This window comes from Psittacula echo (assembly GCF_963264785.1).
Source record: "Psittacula echo genome assembly, chromosome: 2".
NCBI lineage: Eukaryota > Metazoa > Chordata > Aves > Psittaciformes > Psittacidae > Psittacula > Psittacula echo.
Window position 1 is genome coordinate 91,778,154 of NC_137737.1, and position 20,362 is coordinate 91,798,515.

Sequence of the window (20,362 nt, forward strand, 5' to 3'; positions counted from 1 at the left end):
GGCCTTCTATGATGGGGCTACGAAACTGATGAACAGGGGCAGAGCAGTTGACGTCATCTACCTGGACTTGTGCAAAGCTCTCAACACTGTCCCACACGACATCCTTGTCTCTAAATTGGAGAGACATCAATTTGATAGGTGGACCACTCGGTGGATAAAGAACTGGCTGGATGGCCGCACGCAAAGCGTTGTGGTCAATGGCTCGATGTCCGGCTGGAGACCGGTAACGAGTGGTGTCCCTCAGGGATCGGTGTTGGGACCGGTCTTGTTCAACATCTTTGTCGGTGACATGGACAGTGGGATTGAGTGCGCCCTCAGCAAGTTTGCCGATGACACCAAGCTGTGTGGTTCGGTTGATACGCCGGAGGGAAGGGATGCCATCCAGAGGGACCTCAACACGCTTGTGAGGTGGGCTGACGCCAACCTTATGAAGTTTAACCATGACAACTGCAAGGTTCCTACACCTGGGTTGGAGCAATCCCAGGCACAGCTACAGGTTGGGCAGAGAAGAGATTCAGAGCAGCCCTGCGGAGAAGGACTTGGGGGTGTTGGTCAATGAGAAAATGAACATGAGCCAGCTTCAGTGTGCGCTCGCAGCCCAGAAAGCCAACCGTATCCTGGGCTGCATCAGGAGGAGCGTGACCAGCAGGTCAAAGGAGGTGATCCTGCCCCTCTACTCTGCTCTCGTGAGACCTCACTTGGAGTATTGTGTGCAGTTCTGGTGTCCTCAACATAAAAAGGACATGGAACTGTTGGAACAAGTCCAGAGGAGGGCCACAAGGATGATTAGGGGACTGGAGCACCTCCTGTAGGAAGACAGGCTGAGAAAGCTGGGGCTGTTCAGCCCAGAGAATAGAAGGCTGCGTGGAGACCTCATAGCAGCCTTCCAGTATCTGAAGGGGGCCTACAAGGATGCTGGGGATGGGCTCTTCGTCAGGGACTGTAGTGACAGGACAAGGGGTAACGGGTTCAAACTTAAACAGGGGAAGTTTAGGTTGGATATAAGGAAGAAATTCTTTACTGAGAGGGTGGTGAGGCACTGGAATGGGTTGCCCAGGGAGGTTGTGAATGCTCCATCCCTGGCGGTGTTGAAGGCCAGGCTGGATGTAACTCCCTGGCGTGCCAGTCGGAACGGTTCCAGGGAGATGCCCCCCAAAAGGGGATGGACCCCCTGCGCTCTCTGACAGAGGGGGATGGCCCGAGACAGCCCCTGCCCTATATCTGTCACGCAGAGGTAGGGGACCAAAAAGACAATGAGGGCTGGGAGCGAGTTCCAGTTCGGAGTCGTGGGCAACCCTCCTCCCTTCCTGCCCTGCTTCCCCAGGTGCCCCTCCGTAATAGGTTTGAGGCCCTGGATCTTGATGGAGAGGTAGGTAAGGATGTGATGCAAGGCCAGCCTACAAGGTCACACAGGAAAAGGCGGTCGACTTCGCACCTCAAGACTGCCTCTGACAAGAAAGAAAGAAAGGTCATTGTTGTAGGCGATTCCCTTCTGAGAGGAACAGAGGGCCCGATATGCAGAGCTGACCCTCATCATAGGGAAGTGTGTAGTCTGCCTGGAGCCCGGATCAGGGATATCACCAAGGCACTCCCCAACCTGGTGCACCCGACAGACTACTACCCGCTGCTGGTCTTCCAGACAGGTGGGGGGGAAGCTGCTTCCCGCAGTCTGAGGGGGATGAAGAAAGACTACAGGGCCTTGGGGCGGATGGTGAAAGAGTCTGGGGCTCAAGTGATCTTCTCCTCACTTCCTCCATCTTCCGGTGATGATGTGGGACGGGATGGGAAAATTCAGTCCATAAACAATTGGCTACAAGACTGGTGCTGCAGGCAGGGCTTTGGATTCTTTGATAACGGCTGGTTTTATAAGGCTCCAGACCGGATGATGGCACATGGGAAAGGTTTATCTCACAGAGGCAAAAGGATGCTGGGGCATGAATTAACAGGGCTCATTTGGAGAGCTTTAAACTAGATTCGAAGGGGGATGGGGTTGTAACTGGGCTTGCCCCAGTGGGGCAGCACTCTAGAATTGATGAAGACTGGGAGGTATCCTATAATCCTAGGGTGAAATTGGTGAGCTCAGCTCCCTCCTTGAAATGCCTGTACACCAATGCGTGCAGCATGGGAAATAAGCAGGAGGAGTTGGAGACCTGTGTTAAGTCAGGAGATTATGATCTGGTGGCAATTACAGAGACGTGGTGGGACAGCTCACATGACTGGAATATACCCATGGAGGGCTATGTCCTTTTCAGGAAAGACAGGCCAGCCAGGCGGGGTGGTGGGGTTGCTCTTTATGTGCGAGAGCAGCTACAATGTACTGAGCTCTGTCCAGGGACAGGGGACCAGCGAGTTGAGAGTCTGTGGGTGAGAATTAAGGGGCAGGCTGGCAGGGGTGATACTGTTGTGGGTGTTTGTTACAGGCCACCAGACCAGGGTGAGGAAGTTGATGAGGCCTTCTACAAGCAGCTGAGAGCGGCCTCACAGTCACAGGCCATGGTCATCATGGGCGATTTTAACTTCCCTGATGTTTGCTGGAAGGACTACTCAGCAACCCAGCCACAGTCCAGGAGGTTCCTCCAGTGTATGGATGATAACTTCCTCATGCAAATGGTGGATGAGCCAACCAGGAGAGGAGCGCTGCTGGATCTCATACTCACTAACAAGGAGGGTCTGGTCGAGGCAGTAAAGGTTGAGGGCTGCCTTGGTTGCAGCAACCACGAGATGGTGGAATTCAGGATCTTGTGTGGTAGGACCAGTGGAATAGCAAGTAGAATTGCAACCCTGGACTTTAGCAGGGCAAACATTGGCCTTTTCAAGCAATTGCTAGGGGAAATCCCATGGGCAAGGCTGCTTGAAGGTAAAGGGGCCCAAGATAGTTGGTTGACATTCAAGGATTGCTTATTCCGAGCTCAAGAGCAGAGCATCCCGACACATAGGAAGTCAAGGAAGAGGGCCAGGAGACCTGCGTGGCTAAATAAGGAACTGCTGGGTATGCTCAAGTGGAAGAGGAGAGTTTACAGGTCATGGAAGGAGGGGCTGGCCACTTGGGAGGAATATAAGGCTGCTGCTAGAGGATGTAGGAAGGCAGCTAGGATGGCTAAGGCCTCCTTAGAATTAAATCTGGCAAGAGGGGTCAAGGACAACAGAGAGAGCTTTTTCAAATACATAGCTGATAAAACTAACACCAGAGGCAAGGTTGGCCCACTGGTGAATGGGATGGGTGCCCTGGGGACAGAAGATACAGAGATGGCAGAGTTATTGAATGCCTTCTTTGTCTCAGTCTACTCTGCCGGAGGCAGTCCTGAAGAGCCCTGTACTCCTGAGACCTCAGATGAAGTTAGGTCAACGGAGCAGTTTGCCTCAGTCGATGAGGAATGGGTTAGAGACCAGTTGATCAATCTGGACATCCATAAATCCATGGGTCCAGATGGGATGCACCCACGGGTGCTGAGGAAACTGGCGGAAGTCATTGCTAGACCACTCTCCATCATCTTTACCAAGTCTTGGGAAACGGGAGAGGTGCCTGAGGACTGGAGGAAAGCAAATGTCACTCCAGTCTTCAAAAAGGGCAAGAAGGAGGACCCGGGTAGCTACAGACCGGTCAGCCTCACCTCCATCCCTCAGAAAGTGATGGAACACCTTATCCTTGGTGCCATCTTAAGGCATGTCAAGGATAAGAGGGTTATGAGGGGCAGTCAACATGGCTTTACCAAGGGGAAGTCATGCTTGACTAACCTCATAGCCTTTTATGAGGAAATAACATTGTGGATGGATGATGGCAGAGCGGTGGACGTGGTCTACCTTGACTTCAGCAAAGCATTTGACACAGTCTCGCACAGCATCCTCATAGCTAAACTGAGGAAGTGTGGTCTGGATGATCAGGTAGTGAGGTGGACTGCGAACTGGCTGAAGGACAGAAGCCAGAGAGTTGTAGTCTATGGGGCAGAGTCTAGTTGGAGGCCTGTATCTAGTGGAGTGCCTCAAGGGTCAGTACTGGGACCAGTATTATTTAATATATTCATCAAGGATTTAGATGAGGGAATTGAGTGTACTGTCAGCAAGTTTGCTGATGACACTAAGCTGGGAGGAGTGGCTGACACGCCAGAAGGCTGTGCTGCCATCCAGCGAGACCTGGACAGGCTGGAGAGTTGGGCAGGGAATAACTTGATGAAATATAACAAGGGAAAGTGTAGAGTCCTGCATCTGGGCAGGAACAACCCCAGGTTCCAGTATAGGTTGGGGAACGACCTGTTAGAGAGCAGTGTAGGGGAGAGGGACCTGGGGGTCCTAGTGGACGGCAGGATGACCATGAGCCAACACTGTGCCCTTGTGGCCAAGAAAGCCAATGGCATCCTGGGGTGTATTAGAAGGGGGGTGGTCAGTAGATCAAGAGAGGTCCTCCTTCCCCTCTACTCTGCCCTGGTGAGACCGCATCTGGAATATTGTGTCCAGTTCTGGGCCCCTCAGTTCAAGAAGGACAGGGACCTGCTGGAGAGAGTCCAGCGCAGGGCGACTAAGATGATTAAGGGAGTGGAGCATCTCCCTTATGAGGAAAGGCTGAGGGAGCTGGGTCTCTATAGCTTGGAGAAGAGGAGACTGAGGGGTGACCTTATTAGTGTCTATAAATATATAAAGGGGGAGTGTCATGAGGATGGAGCCAGGCTCTTCTCAGTGGCAAACAATGATAGGACAAGGGGTAATGGGTACAAACTGGAACACAAGAGGTTCCACTTAAACTTGAGAAGAAACTTCTTCTCAGTGAGGGTGACGGAACACTGGAACAGGCTGCCCAGGGGGGTTGTGGAGTCTCCTTCTCTGGAGACATTCAAAACCCGCCTGGACGCATTCCTGTGTAACCTTATCTAGGTATTCCTGCTCCGGCAGGGGGATTGGACTAGATGATCTTTTGAGGTCCCTTCCAATCTCTAACATACTGTGATACTGTGTGATACTGTGATGAGGCCTTGGGTGGCATGGTTTAGTGTGGGATGTCCCTGCCCATGGCAGGGGGGTTGGAACTAGATGATCTTAAGGTCCTTTCCAACCCTAACTATTCTATGATTCCATGATTCTATGACCTGTTTTGTCTACTTTCGGGAAACAGATGAAATCTTTCAATTTCCAGAGATCTCCATAATAGCTTATCTTTCTAGTGTAGAATTCCATCAAAGGCCTACACAGAAAAATAATGGTAGCATATAAATCTAGTGATGGCCACCAAAACAATTTTTTTACAACTCTTTCCTGCCATTTCTTACAGACTTCTAGTTGTGTTACTGCAAGTGAAAGTATTGTGATTCAAGCTACAGTGTCAAGTAAACTCACTACAGGAAAGACTCTGAGCATGCCGTAGCTGAACAAAGAGGGGTTTTGTCACTGTGATGTACACAAAAATCATTCCAGTCTGTCTGAATCAGTCCAGAAGTCAAGTTATATCTTTTAGCTACCAACAAACCAAAAAAAGACTAGGAAAAATTAAAACAGTAAAAAATAAAAAGATAGGGAAAAGATACTCTCATTCTAACAAAGAAAACAACCCACCACAAACAAACCAATGACCAACAAATCCCAAACCAAAACAATGAATCATAAAAAATCCTAATCAGGCCTTCTAAAGGTACAGGCAACCATGTAAACTATCATTTGCAAGACAGCTTTTCTGTTATTGTCATCTTAACATTTTAAAAACAGATAAACCTGTTTCTCAAGGTAAGTATATGTGTGCTGTTTTGGACAGGATGAAGAAGATAGGGACTAGTTTGAAATTTGTTCTTAATTCCCTCCAATTTCATGCCTTCAGAGCAAATTCAAATGTTTCTTACAGAGTATTCAGTCACCTGAGGGTTTTGAGGAATGTTCACTACCAGACACATCTTCTGTCATTGAAATAGCCATGGCAATTGTTGAAGCAGCAATGGAAATCATCTGACCAGGAAGCTCTGCCCCTGTAAAATACATACATGTACGCAAAAAAAGAAAAACTTAAGGCTCAAAATGAATCCACTGAAACTGTCAAGCAACAGAATTATATGGATAAACACTGTCAGTTTTTAACATATATGATACATAGTCAATATAATCAAACAGGAAGTGTTACTTAGTATTACAATAACACCAGGAGCCAAAACCAACAAAACCCATTATTTACTTAGCAGTTTCCTTGATAATGGACTACTACTAGCCAAGCCATTCACAGTTGCCGGCAGTCTGATTAATCTAAAAATCTCTGTACCAGATAATCACTTTTACTAAATAAGATTATGATGATTTTCAAGAAAACTAAAACAGCAAGACAGGAAGCTTCCCAAAATAATGATACAAGTAGTACTCAAAAGGAACACCTGACAGTTGTTTTCATGTAAAACTGACTCACAACAGGCAAAACATGTTTTTCTCGAAGTCTAAACACAAATCATAATTTAAAGAAAGAGGTATTTTAAAAACAAATGACTGGATACAAGAAACTTGCTGGATACAGTTGTCTCAGTTTCTCTCATTCTCAATCTTACGGGAGCTACTGAATCCATATTGCTCATTTCTGATTTCAAATTCCCTGGACTTGCTTTACGCTTGAAACTACATACAGGATTCTGTAAACTTAAGCTATCAGGCTTAACAATGAGAGTCACTACTTTGTTACGGAAAAGAAACATCAGTCCACCGCAACAAATTTCTGTAGAGTCAAAAGTTTCACTTCAGCATGAGAAACTTACTACAACTCTTATCATCAATTCTTGCAATCAGTATGATATTGCATTTATGGTCCAGAATGTTTTACTTGACTTTATAAAACTTTTGCCTCCAACAATAAAAGAAACAACGACTCATTTCTTACCAGAAGACTCCTTTCCATTCTGTTGTTCATACAACATGCCTACAGTCATCAGAAAAACTATAACCAGAAACACAGGAATTCTCCAGGAACCTGCCACAGAAGCTGAAAGACACAGGGTTGGGTTTTGGTTGGTTTTTTTAAGAAAAATTATGCTATTAATAAACTCTACATTTAGCAAAACCAAGAAAGGCACCATATCAACAATAATTTGGACAGAAACTGTCATAAAGCAAACAGGTTTTTTACATTCACAGAAAAGAAGACTAGAAAACACAGGTGAACAAGTTTCTCACCAAGCTGTTACCATTCCTAACTTCAGTGACTTTAAACCATGCTGATCTAGAGAACAATTTTTAAATCCAAATGCAAAATTACATGAAAATACACAGAAAATAAAAGCATTTAAACATGTCAGACATCAGACGCAAATCAAGTTCCCACCTCCAACAATCTACATTTATGTTAAATCTCCACAGACAGGCATCAAGCAGTCACTTCTTGAGTTTTGGCTTTCCAGCTAGTACTTCCAGCAAATACAAGATTGCCAAAATGTAAGCAAATGCAAAACCAGTATGTGTAGCTTAAAACCTCAGGAAAGTGTTCCCACATGGTCAGAACAACCCTTGGAATCTGCTGCTAAAGCAAAGTCAATCATGAAGTATACTATGAAACCTTTCATCATGATGTTCTTCTATTATTTGCATGATACTTCCACCATAAGATGATACGATAATACAATCTGACAATTCTATATTAAATACTTAATATTACTAACTATAACCTTCTATTTGTATTAACAGATCATACAGATTACTGGCAAATTTATTTGACTGCTGATATCACACTGTATGCTTGTTAACTACTGATAGAAACTTTTTTCTTCTGTTACTACTATATTTTACAGCTTCAGCCTCGATTAACGGAAGGCTCTCAAAAAACAGTAATACTAAAAATCACAAGTGAAAGTCTAAATCCACCCACATGTGACCCCAGCCCTTCCTTACTGCTAGTAAGTAAGTACAAGGTCTATGAGCCAAATAAGGGAAAGCCATGGGAAGTACAAGCTGGGCAGGAGCAGTGGAAGACACATGTTGCTTTCTTAATGCTTTCCCATTCCCTGCTCCAACACTCCCTGCTGGACACATGCAGCCAGAATTACTGAGCAGAGAAAACAGCCTGCAGATCGCAGCTGCAGAAAACAGCTCAGCTAAGAGCCCATTATGAAGATTTAGTGGAAGAGCAAGCAAGTAGCTTTGTCTGCAAGATAAAAGAATCCCAGCGGACATATTAGGGTAATAACTTCTTGTTACTCACCTAAGTGAAAGAGCAGCATAATCCAGACAGGGACAGAGACTGCTTTTAAGTAACGTTCAGTGCTTATATTCCACTTAAATGAAACCATCAGCAGGTAACCAACCACCAAGGTCCATATCTTTAGGAAAACAATACACACAGGTATGTATACATGCATGAGTACAACAGAACTATATTTTGGTCCGTCTGTATATGCATGCACCCCAAACTGCCATATCGAAAAAACTGAATTCAGGTCCTAATTCTTTACGAAGCCCACATTTCACAACTGTCAATTCTGAAACAGGACATTTTGCTCCATGTAAGAGAAATGTTAAGCCTGTGCAAAGCCTAAGGACAGGCTAGATATACCTCCAGTATGGTTCTCATGTGAAACAGGACTATATATGCTTTGCTGGACACAAACTCTAAAGAAAGATGCTTTTGCACCTGAGACAAAGCAATTACTCTGGAACTATTACCAAAAGGTGAGAACCTAAACAAAACAGAGCCCAGTGGGGCCACAGGGAGACAGAGCCAGCAAGGCACCACTTAACTGAGCACAAAGCAGCTTGTCAGCTCCTGTGCTCCGGCCCAAAGAGACAAAAAAGGAAGTGTGGGGTGGATAAACCAAAGATAGCCATAAGGATGCACAACAAAAATTCATGTTCCTCAGCAGTGTTGGGCCACAACACAGTCATGCCTTTAAATGTCTTGTGACATATAAATTTATCAAATATTTAACTAAAACCATTAAAGAGGCAGAAAAACGTCTGTGACAACATACCAAGAGGCAGATGTGGTCATTTTGGTTTTGCTGCTTCAAACTGCCTTACAACCCTGTTCGTCAGATAAATCACAACACAGAATTCTAATTAAGAATATTGAGATGAAGAATTTGAGCTTGAAAATGCTGAAAAGAAAGCAGAAACCAGAAGAGGCAAGAGGAGGTGAAAAGCTGCTACTCAGTAGAAGATGTGAAATAAAAGTGGTATGAAGACCTGTTAACTGTGCTGCATCTTTAAAATAAAAAAAAATAATAATCAATAAATATATTTCTGGCTCAAATTCAACAAACATTCCCTATCCATAACCAGTTACAGGCACCTTCAAATTTATACTTACAAACCTGTAAATCCCAATGATTTAAAAAATGCCCAAGAAATGCATACAGATGTATACAGATATATACATACCCTCTTCATACTAATCTTATCAAAGCTGATCAGTCCAATTTTTCACTGCTATTTACCTTCAGTTTTGCAGCAACAGAGCCTGCTTATGGCCAAATGTAGACTCAAGACAAATCTCTAACACAACCCTTAGATATTAAGAGGAAAGTCATCAATGAATAAACAAAAAATTATCTGAAACGCACAGCAGCACTTCTTGAACAGCATAGGTTTTTAACTAATTTGTTCACAAGGCGTATTACAACACAATTGTAACTGCAAGAGATAACTCAGCATGAAGATGCTTGCTAACATCAGCCACACAGAATCTTCTTTTTGATAAATGCCCCAGTGTCCTGGGTTCAGCAGCAGCAGTCAGTTTTTCTCCTTCTTAGTAGCTGGTGCAGCGCTGTGGTTTTGACTTTCGGCCTGGGAAAAATATTGATAAAGCCGATGTTTTCAGTTACTGGTCAGAATGTTTATCCTGACCAAGGACTTTGTGAGTCTCATGCTCTGCCAGGGAGGAGGAGAAGCCGGGAGGAAGCAGGGGCAGGACACCTGACCCAAACTAGCCAAAGAGGTATTCCATACCACAGCACGTCATGCCCAGGAGGTAGAACTGAGAGTTCCAGGAAGGGCTGGATGGCTGCGGGGTGGGGGTGAGGTACCGGTTGGTGAGCGATTGTATTCTCTTCCTTGTTATTTCCCTTATCATTATTATTGGTGGTAGCAGTAGTGATTTGTGTTATACCTTAGTTATTAAACTGTTCTTATCTCAACCCGTGGGAGTTGCATTCTTTTGATTCTCCTCCCTGTCCCTCCAGAAGCGGAGGGAAGAAAGGTGGGGGGGGAAGTAGACTGCGTGGTTCTGATTTACGGCCTGGGCTTAAACCACGACACCCAGCTTCAAGCCAATTTCACTCTTTTGCTTTTGAATTTAAAGATAAACTAGCTAAATTTAATAAATTAAACTTTCTGATTTAAAATATGCCAAAAGTAGGAGGCTAACAGTGCATAAACCTACGTTTGCTAGCGAACAAAGCAAAACTTGTTGCGCTGCTTTCAACCATGCATGTAACAGAACTAATAGGGTTTAGGTATTCAATATTTTTTTGTGTTGTAAGTTACAATAACTCCTCAATTCCCATTTCTAAAAGCTTAGCAAATTACCCAAGTATTTCTTTTTTCTACTGAATGGAGACATATAACTAATTTTAAAATAAGTCAATCACAGTTAATATTTACAGACATGCACAAATCCCATATAGCACAATTTTAGGATGGTTTAATCCTGTACTTTCCTCCTTCCTTGCCTCACTTATCTTGTCTGAACAGACAGCAAAGAGCTCATTTCTCACATCTCCTTTGCATTTTGTAGCAACCCTCACAAATTGAAAATGCTGCTTTCCCTTTAGACATAGAACTTAAAACTGCCCTTAATAAATAGCTGTAAGAGTGCAGTGCAACTGCATGGATTTGAGAATCCGCTTTTGGGTTACAGTGGCCAGATTTAGATGTATCTAGAATTCAGTTTCCTTTAACTTACCAACTGGAGGCAAAATTACAGCACAGAAAGATGCAGCTTTTATGTTAAGCTCAAAAGCATCTGCTTCAGCGTTTTTTCTTTTACATTTCAGTGTTGGAAAGTCCAGGATTTATCAGCATGACAATAACCAATGTTACTGAAAGTCTGTTTCCCGTTCCAGTTAAAAGTTGAGAGAAACTGAAAATCTGAAACACTCTTTTGGCTTTGGCATCATTTTTTTTTTTTTTTTTTTTTTGAGAATGAAGTCTTTCTTACTATTGAAGTCTTAATGACATTTATATTGACATAATGAAGAGTAGAAGTCCTTATTTGCACAGTTCCCTCCCTTTATTTCCTATCAGCAAGTTGATCTCTAAGGGAGAGATTTTATAAATGAACTCATTTAATAGGCCACTGCTTCTAAGAGTCGTAGTTCATTCTCTCTCACTGCCAGTCAGGCAGTCTCACCTCTTCTGCACACCAGCTTTAATGTTCACCCAGCAAGGAGAAGCTCCCTAAACTGACAAAAAACTATCCAGAAAAAATCACACAGTATTTTATTTATAATCTAATTCAGTTATAGCTGAACAGGCTCACAAAGATAAGACAGGCACCAACAATAGGGCAACTGAAGCGTATGTCTGGAGTGGAGTAAGAAGAGCTCCTCACCAACAGTAAAGCTCTCAGAACAACGCAGCCTTCCCTGGAATGCTGTTCCTACAACTCCACATGCAGCAATAAACACATTTCCTACCATGTAAACAACCCTATTTTATACACAACAGTGAAGACTGAGCAGAATAACCAATAGCTACTTCTTTTGATATATGCCCTGCCAGCCTTCCAAAAGTTTACAGTTTTTAACAAGTCAGGATCTACCAAATGGCGCATTTAAACTCTTTCATTTTCTAGTTGTAGATCTACCTTCTCTCTTTGCTATTGTAAATGTTGTTTTTTCCCAGGCTCCTCTCTTCAACTTGGAAATCACACAGAAAAGGTGGTTTGGGTTTTTTTGGGACTGTTTTTTTTGCTGTTGGTTGGTTGGTTTTTTGTTTGTTTTGTTTGGAGTTTTTGTTTGTTTGGAGCTTTTTAGTTTTGTTTGAAAAAATGAAGTGACACAAGGCATCAAATGTATCACTTAAAAGCCAAACTGTGTTTGCCATCATGAAAGCCACAGTGTTTTCTTTACATATTTGTTAACTTGAAAGTGGTTTTCTAAGCAGTAAAAGAAGATACTAAGGAGGCTGGTGAGGAATTACGAAAATGTCAATCTGATTCCAGTTTTCCAAACTGAAATTAATTCCACATGGTTTTACTGTATATTCCTAAGTGCACAAGAGGAAAAACAGTCCCACAATATGCAGAGTTTGGCAGAACAAAGAAATTGTAACTGCCCTTCAGTTAGCAAGGAGACAGTCTTGGTCAAACAGATACAAAAACAAATCAAAAATCCACACATACACACACACAAACCAACAAAACCCTACACACAAAAAACCCAACAAACCAACTGAGCACACATGTAATTCTACCGCTCATCTCAGAGCAAACTCAACCCCCTCTTGCCTTCATTAAGGAAGCCATCATTTATCCAGGCAGGTAAATGACATCCTGATTTCTTTTCCTAAGTGAATACAAGTAAGCATAAACCTGACAGACTAGGTTATTTCTTGTACTAAGTCCAAAGAGCTAGAACAGTAGCTAGCTGCTTCTTCAAGAATCCCCATCAGTGACACTTATCAATATCCTTGGCATTAACACAGACTGCTAAATAACGTGAAACAGAAATCTAGTGTTTAGTAAGGCTCCCTTTTTTTCAAGGGACAGTAGTACAAACTTGTAACTAGAATCCTGGGGCAAGGGAGAACTGACCATCAAAATCAACACTGTCACACACAGGTTAAAAGTATTTTCAATGTGTCCTGCAACATTTCCTGTGCTGTGAAGTTAAGGAAATCCATTAAATCTAAGCTATTCAGACTGCAGCTATGGATGTTGAAGATTACTCTCCTTTAGTTCACTCTTCCTGTCTTAAAACAAGTTATTCATGAGAAACTCAGTTAATAAAAATGCTATTCAGAAATCAAACTTTTCAAGACTCACTTGTGAAAAGAGTTTTTTTCAGAGAACATCAAGTCTTCTCCCTGCATACAAAGTACCACTCCTCTGACATGCTTCATGGTGCCTTTCAGAAGAAAAGGCTCCTCAACATACACAGCTTCTTCACCTTCTTGCTTTATTATACAGACCACAGCTAAAATTTTGCTGGACAGTTCCGTAACAGTCACTCATTTCAGAGGTCGTAGGAAAAGAAATATCACTGCATTGAAATAATACATATAAATATAAAAAGTGAACATTATGTAGCGTCCTACTTCATTCACATCAAGGCTAGCTGTCAGTCTAGTGCCTGGAGCTGCAGTTCTTGCATGCGAATCTAAACAAGCTCCTAAGCCTTTTCAAGAAAGGTACCTCACAGCAGGATCTGCCAAAAAAACAAAGGTGGAAAAGAAAACACTATCAACGTCTCAGACTTTCCCTACCCCTCCTCATCATGTTTTTAAATAGGCCACATGCGGTGCCTACAGAGTTGATCTCTACCAAGTTGTGAAAACAAACCAAAACCTGTGGGTTTGGCAAAATGTGTTTACAGTCAGTACCTGTCTGTGAGATTTATAAACCATGATACCAAATAATGAAAGGATTATTATAAACAGCAGAGAGAATACTTAATGGCTTATTTAGGTGGTTGGGGGTGGGGTGTTGTTTTGGTTTTGTTTTGTTTGGGTTTTGGGGGTTATGGTGGGCAAGTTTTAGAAACCTGCAAGCCTACTTTAAGAAGAAAGGAAGAAAAACAAACCTCAAAAAAAGAGAAATTATATGAACCTCAAAAATCGTAACTGTGTTTTGCTCATTTATAGTTATTCCCACTTTATAATCAGACTTAACCTTTTCCTTTGCTAGCAGAGTAATCGCCCCATCAGGTGAATCTTGTACAGTGAATAGGACTGTGGAATCCAAGCTTCTTAGAGCCTGTGACCCAAAATATTTGCCAAGAAGCCTGTTTCAGAATTTCAGTCTGCAAGAGTTACTTCAGGGATGGCTGACATGTAGTGCCACCACAAATGGAAGTTTCCCTCGTGGACGTCTTTGAGAGCTTCCCTGGCAGGCAGCAGACAGCTGACTGGCTAAAACAGGAAATACCTACTTTGACAATTTCCAGTGTAGTGGTCAAAGCAAATGGTGTTTCCAGGTTTGCCCAACACTGCAGTGAGGAAAGGACCAATCAGGGCTTCCAACTGCATGCTAACCAGTAGAACAACATGAGTTGTACCTACTACAGAGATATAAATATACACTGGTGCACACACAATTCTGACTCTGACCAGTAACTTGTGGCAAACCAAGGAACAAAGACTGGCCATCTGAGAATGACTGACAATCCTGTAAACAAGTTAAGTCTAGAGAATTCTGCCAATTATGATTATATCAGATTTAATTTACTAACATGAACTTTAGAGTCAATGTAGAGCAGCTGTATAATCAATTTCGTCTGTCAGGATCTACAAACTAACCATTTGCTAAATAAATATGACCATGTGAACCCTGCTGAACAAAAAGAATAAAAATCACAACCAACAGCTGGCATTTCCTGTATATTGCTGCAAGTGTAAAATGTCAGGCTAAAGTAGTCTGAACTTATGTCGAAAAGAAAGAATTTCCCATACCTTTGATATACTGCTGGATACAAGCATATTTCTGTATGTCTAAAACTAGGACAAGAAGGCAATCCAAGATTAACCTTCAGCACGTACTCTAACCATGCTGAAATTGATGACACATATAAGGGTATATTCAATCTGTTACAGGACAAACTCCTCTCCAAGAAAAAAAAGTACAGAATAACATTCCCCTTCCCTATTATACACCACTGAAGTTCATGTAGAGTGTATGTCCTCTGTGATACACTCCTGCAAACAACCCATAGAGAAGTCTGGAGTCAGAGCAAAGAACTCATCTGGAATATGTAACCAGCTCCTACGTTTGTTGAGCAAGTTTCTTCAAAGATGATGCAGGAACTGTAAAGCACGAAGGAAAAGGAGACCATGGGAACAAGATGCTTGTAGGCTAGCCTAAGGTCTTGGAATTATCCCTCAAATGCAGTGTTTTGCGATCACCTATCACAAGGTCCTAACATGGAAGTATCTGGGATTCCTAATTCCTAAACTGCAGGTGTGACTTAAGAACCACTGACAGGAATATAACCAAATCTTCACTCATCAACTCCAGGAATGGCTTTCCCAGATTTGAGGACAGGAAAGCTCTCTAACATACTGGTGCCAAGATACAGCTTCCTATGTCATTATCATATGCAATTGCTGCATTTGGAAAACATTTCTGGATCAGAAGAGAATTTCTGTCTCTGTATCATGGCTAAGTAGATACCATAAAATACCTTTAGTTACCTTTAGAGAACACCAAATTGGCATCCCAAAAAGCCATCATCCTTCTCACTCAAATTCCTCACTTCTCTAGTACAGCAGAGGGAACCAAAACCAGAGAAGATAACCGTGCATGTTCTTTCTCTCTGTAAGCAGCAGCATCATCTTGGTGAGGCAAAGGTCCAAATAAAAATAAATGCACCATACACCTTTGCAGCCCAAGGCAGATTCGGTGGCTGGGGCACAGATATTCATAGTTCACAAGATGAAAATTACCATAAACAAATGTACTATGCTACTCAGATACTGGTCCCACACTTGAAACACACCATGCTTGTTCATCTCTTTTATGCTTTTAATAAATTATTTATATACCTGCCATGATCTTGGCAAGAAAGTATTCCTTGCTGTCTAATGGGAAAATTTACTTATGTTAATTAAATTATTCCATATCAAAATATTTCAAAACACAAAAATCTAGACTGGCTTATTGGGCTGCTAAAAGAAACTGGCAAGAAATGTAATCACCATTCCTTTTGCTTATCAAATAGAATATCTACAAACAAAACCAGTTGTAATTTTCATGCAAGATAACATACAGAAGGAACCTGGAAGAGTCAAGTCCCAGAGAAAAATAGTACAATAGAGCAAAAGCTGACTTGTAATAAGCACAACTCCTGTGCAGCTAGCAGGCAGAATTTACACATGCAAACAGAGTCTTGCAATAGAGCGTGGCAATTAAACAGCCTTAAAATGCATAACTGAAGTTAGATACTATTAACTGATCTAGCTCAAGGCTTGTCAAAAACATGAATAAAATTAAGTTATCCTGCTACATATCTGAGAGAACACAAATCAAGTTAACAGCAAAATCTGGAAAACTGGAATAGGAAAAAACACTGTGAAGCATTATAGATGATGCCAAGCTGAGTTGACCTTATTTACAAAGGAATGCTACAGTTTCTTTCTCATATAGGTCCCCAGAAAGAAGCACAGGCAGTTCGCCTAGAAAGCTACAGCAACTGGTTTGCTTATGAAAGCCCATAGTCAGTTATTCTGACACAAACTCAAACATCTTGCCAAAGAACACAAATCAGAAGAGTTCTGGGAGCTTAACATCTTCTGCTCAGTTAAAAACCTACAGAACTTCAGTGAACACAAGTGCTGTATCAGAAACACTGGTGCAAAATAAGTGTCAGACACTGCTAAACAAAACCACACTGAGCATACACAGACATCCAGCAGTGCATTACAACCATAGTTACGAGGTCACATCAGTGCAGCTTCCTTTAGCACCCTTCTACTTACACAGTGTAACGAAGTTTGAATAAAGCATTGGACTTAGCCAAGTCAGCTACTGCAGCAATACCGCCGACTTGTTAAAAAGAAAACAGGTAAGCCAATGCAAAGTCTTAGAAGTCTTATCAAATAAATTGTGTGGCAAGAAATTTCAACTTCCCATCAGTACCAAACCAATGCTTAGATTCTTTCCCCACTCAGCTGACGGTAAAGATGGTTGTATCATGCCTCTTCATAAAAATACAGTGTGTCTCTATCTACTCAGTCTTAATTATACTTCTGAGACAGAACACATCAGAAATAGATCTCCCCTGACATTTTCAGTATATAACAACACTTTAGAACAGAAAGCCAATAAATTCTCTTCTTCCAATGTTTACTTTCAAGAGACAAACACATTCTCCAGTCCACCCTATTCAAGCTAGAATTAGCTCACAACATCCTTAGTCAGTACATTCAGAAGAACTATTACTTTTTTGTTTCTGGTATACACCTCCAAAGTTGCGTTTGAGATATCAGCATTCACCAGCTCCACCAAAGGAATAAAACTAGTATACAAAATCAGAAATCTGGACAAGCTCATTAGAGTTTTGGTTGTGGTGGTTTTGGTTTCTTGCCCATGTACGATCAGTTTTAAGTAGTTCTTCAGTTTTATCTCCACATATATCCCCATTAAACCAACTGTGTATGTCATTTTCTCACTAAGAGGGGAGTTGTGTTGTTTAGTTTAAAAAACTAGAACAGCTTAAAAAATAAGCCTTTGGGGCCAAGCAATCTAAGAATGCCAACTGCACATCAGATTTAATAAAAGTATAACTTACTGATCTTCTGTGTTTTCATATATGCATTTACTTCAGACCTCTAGTACCTTTTTGCCTTTTCAATTACCAGTAACAAAATGAAAATGAGTTATGCCAGAAGTTTTACCTAATCTCTACACACTGAAGACAACATAAGGAAAAGTAGTCTCCCAGTCTCTTTATTACTGTAACATTTGTAAGCTTTCCCCCGAAGCCACCTGAGGAACTCAGCTGCTAGTTTACAGCACTTCATACACACTTTACAGCTCCACAAGAGCCGATGTTTGCGTAAGACCTCGCTTGAGCGCTGTTAAGCCAGAGGTAATTCAAACCTGGAGCATGGCTAAGCTACCGATAGTAAATATCAACAGAGGAAGCGTGTCCGCTCCTCCTTACCCGCCCTGCCAGCCCCGGCCGCCGCGCAACAAGGGAGATGGCGGCCCCCCCCCGGGGTAGCCCAAGGCCACATCCCCCCCTCCCCGGTGGAACGCGGAGGCAGGGTGGGGGAAGCTGGCGCCCGCCGCCCCGCTCACCCCCCAGGGGAGCCCGGCCACCCGCGGAGCCCGTTCCCGCCGAGGCGGGCACTCACCCACTGGCTGCTGAAGTAGTCCAGTCCCTGGCAGATGAGGCGGCCGGCCTGGGCCAGCAGCACCTGCACGCCCAGGGAGCTGCCCAGGCAGTAGAGTCCGTAGAGCAGCGGCCCCCCGGCGCCCAGGAGCAGCAGGAGCCGCCGCCGCCGCAGCACCTGCTCACCCAGCGCCTCCACGCCGTAGTTGGCGAAGCAGATGGGGAGGAGGAGGGCGGCCAGCAGGACGGGCGTGCGGGAGCGCTGCAGGCGGCCGAGCCAGCGGCGGCCCAGCGCCGTCAGCGAGCTCTTGAAGGGGTGCAGGAAGGTGCCGCAGAGCACAGCCCAGAGCAGCGGCCGTAGGAAGGCCTCCAGGATAAAGTAGACCAGGACGGCGGCGCCGCAGCACAGCCCCGCGAACAGTAGCGCCCCGGTGTTGTAGAAGGCCTGTTTGATCGGCTTCTCCAGCCGCGGCAGCGACATCCCCGCCGCCCCGCCCGGGCTGCCCAACGGCAGCCGCGGCATGGCCGCCGCGCCCTCCGCCCCGGCGGTACCCGCGCTGAGGGAGTCACCCGGCCGCTGCTCCTGCGGCGGCGAGCCCGGAGGGGCCACGGCCGGAGCCGCCGAGGGCTTTCCGCTGTCAGCCATGGAGCCCCCCCGGCCCTTCCCCCCTCAAGCACCAGGCTCGGCCGCTGCTGACAGCGGGCGACGCGCAGCTACCACTGCCGCCGCCACAGGCGAGGGCGCGGAGGGGTGGCCGGGGCTGTCGGACGCTGTAGTGCCGCCCCGCGGCTCCGGGTGCGGGCGTACTCCCAGCCCAGCCCCGCGGGGAAGGGGAGGTGCCGGCGGGGAAGGGTGCTGGGAAATGTAGTTCCGCTCTGAAGGAGCCGGCGGCCGCGCCCCACACCCGCGGTACGGGGGTGTCCCGGGGATCCTTTATTACACCCTTCCGGCTTCCGTCGCCGAGGCGTTCTTCTGTTGTCTTGCTTCTGTTCAAGAAGGCTGCCAAAGGCTGGAGGTTGAGAGCCCAGCAGCTTGCTTCGTGTTCTCGCCCCCATCCCAGCAGCGCAGCCCTGTCGCTGCCCTCCCGTCCCTACTGTAGTTTCTGGAGGCAGAAAACACTCTGAAATTGCAGTGTCATTGTAAGGAGGAGAGCAACACTGGTTAAACCGGCTGCAGAATTTTGTCTTGTCTGAACGTGTTCTGGCATCAAGTTATTTAACAAGGAAGAATGGAACAAGGGAGCATCTGCGCTTTTACTGCGAATTAGGCTTACTGAGGAAGTAGTTATTTTCTCTGGGTTTTTAGATCTGACGCTTCTGACACTGTTGCATTAAATGTTTTCTACAAACAATCTAGTGACGAACTAATTTCTTGCAACTGCCATCCGTGCCTGAGGGTGACAGCTAACATTTTACAGATGATGCAGATGCCTCTATAGTAAATAGGCTTGGACTGAGCAAGTTTTGAGAGCTAGAATCCACAACATTTGAACTAGCTCAGTGCTGGCAGTACGCTGCTGAAACAGTTTTCTTTCCACAGCCTACTCGCAACCCTTCAGCGAATACTAAAGCTATTGTAATGCCACCATAAAACCACAAGAGGGTTCTATCCTCTTCTGAAAGAGACGCAGCATAGTCTCCACAACTTACTGTAGAGGCTGCATATCAATAAACATGTAAAAAGTGCAGAGGTAGGGGACTTTTTCTTTATTTTCCGTTTTAGGATTTACATGCAAGTTTGAAATTTAGCGTTATGTGACTTCATGGTAGATTTCTTACCAGTAGGACTTTGCTGGAGCATTTCTTGCACAATGCAGATGTCTAAAAGTTGAAATTCCCCTGAACCGAATTGTTTTTAACTTGTAAAGTGGGAACACAAGTGTTCATAAACCAGATTTTAAAGGCAGAACAATACAAAGACAACAGACTATAGCAGACACATATCCCTGTCGTCACCCCAAGGAGGAAAGGTAGAGATTTCTCTACCTGCTTCCTGTAACCCACGCTGCATCCTACCCAGCCAGTTTCCTAGAGGTTTTGTGCACCGTCCCAACTTGTTGGTACTGCAAAACCTTTCCTGCCTGTTACACACACATTCATGCTTATAAAGGTCACTCTTGACTTCTGCAACTCCTCATTCTCCTCTGCTGAACAAGTCCCATGTAGGTTTGACAGAGTACTTTCCTTTCTTGCAGTGAAGGCATTTATAGACCTACAGGTACCTCGTTTGATCCTGGTGGTGATGAGGCATTACAAGCAGTTGTCTGTATGAGAAGCTGTTATTGCACCTTAAAACGATGCTGCCACTCACTGCTCTTTGATCAGATAGATCTGACTCCTGGCAGGGTGCTGAAATAGGTAACAAGTGCGCATCCCTACATGAACCTTTTCAGTTTCTGCAGAGTGGAGGAAACATGCCAAAGAGGCTC

The 20,362-nt window shown here is 44.2% G+C and overlaps 1 protein-coding gene across 1 annotated transcript in view; it reads right to left on the reverse strand.

Moving 5' to 3' along the window:
* The window catches only part of TMEM245 (transmembrane protein 245), a gene marked incomplete at its 5' end in the record, with an annotated part of 79,909 nt that extends 61,330 nt beyond the window's left edge, over positions 1-18,579 (reverse strand). Inside the window, 4 exons of the mRNA XM_080611507.1 lie at positions 5,838-5,945; positions 6,836-6,937; positions 8,150-8,267; positions 17,956-18,579. Of these exons, the coding sequence (XP_080467633.1) occupies positions 5,838-5,945; positions 6,836-6,937; positions 8,150-8,267; positions 17,956-18,579 (952 nt within the window). The remainder of the gene's footprint in view (positions 1-5,837; positions 5,946-6,835; positions 6,938-8,149; positions 8,268-17,955) is intronic.
* Between the last annotated feature and the right edge of the window lie 1,783 nt (positions 18,580-20,362).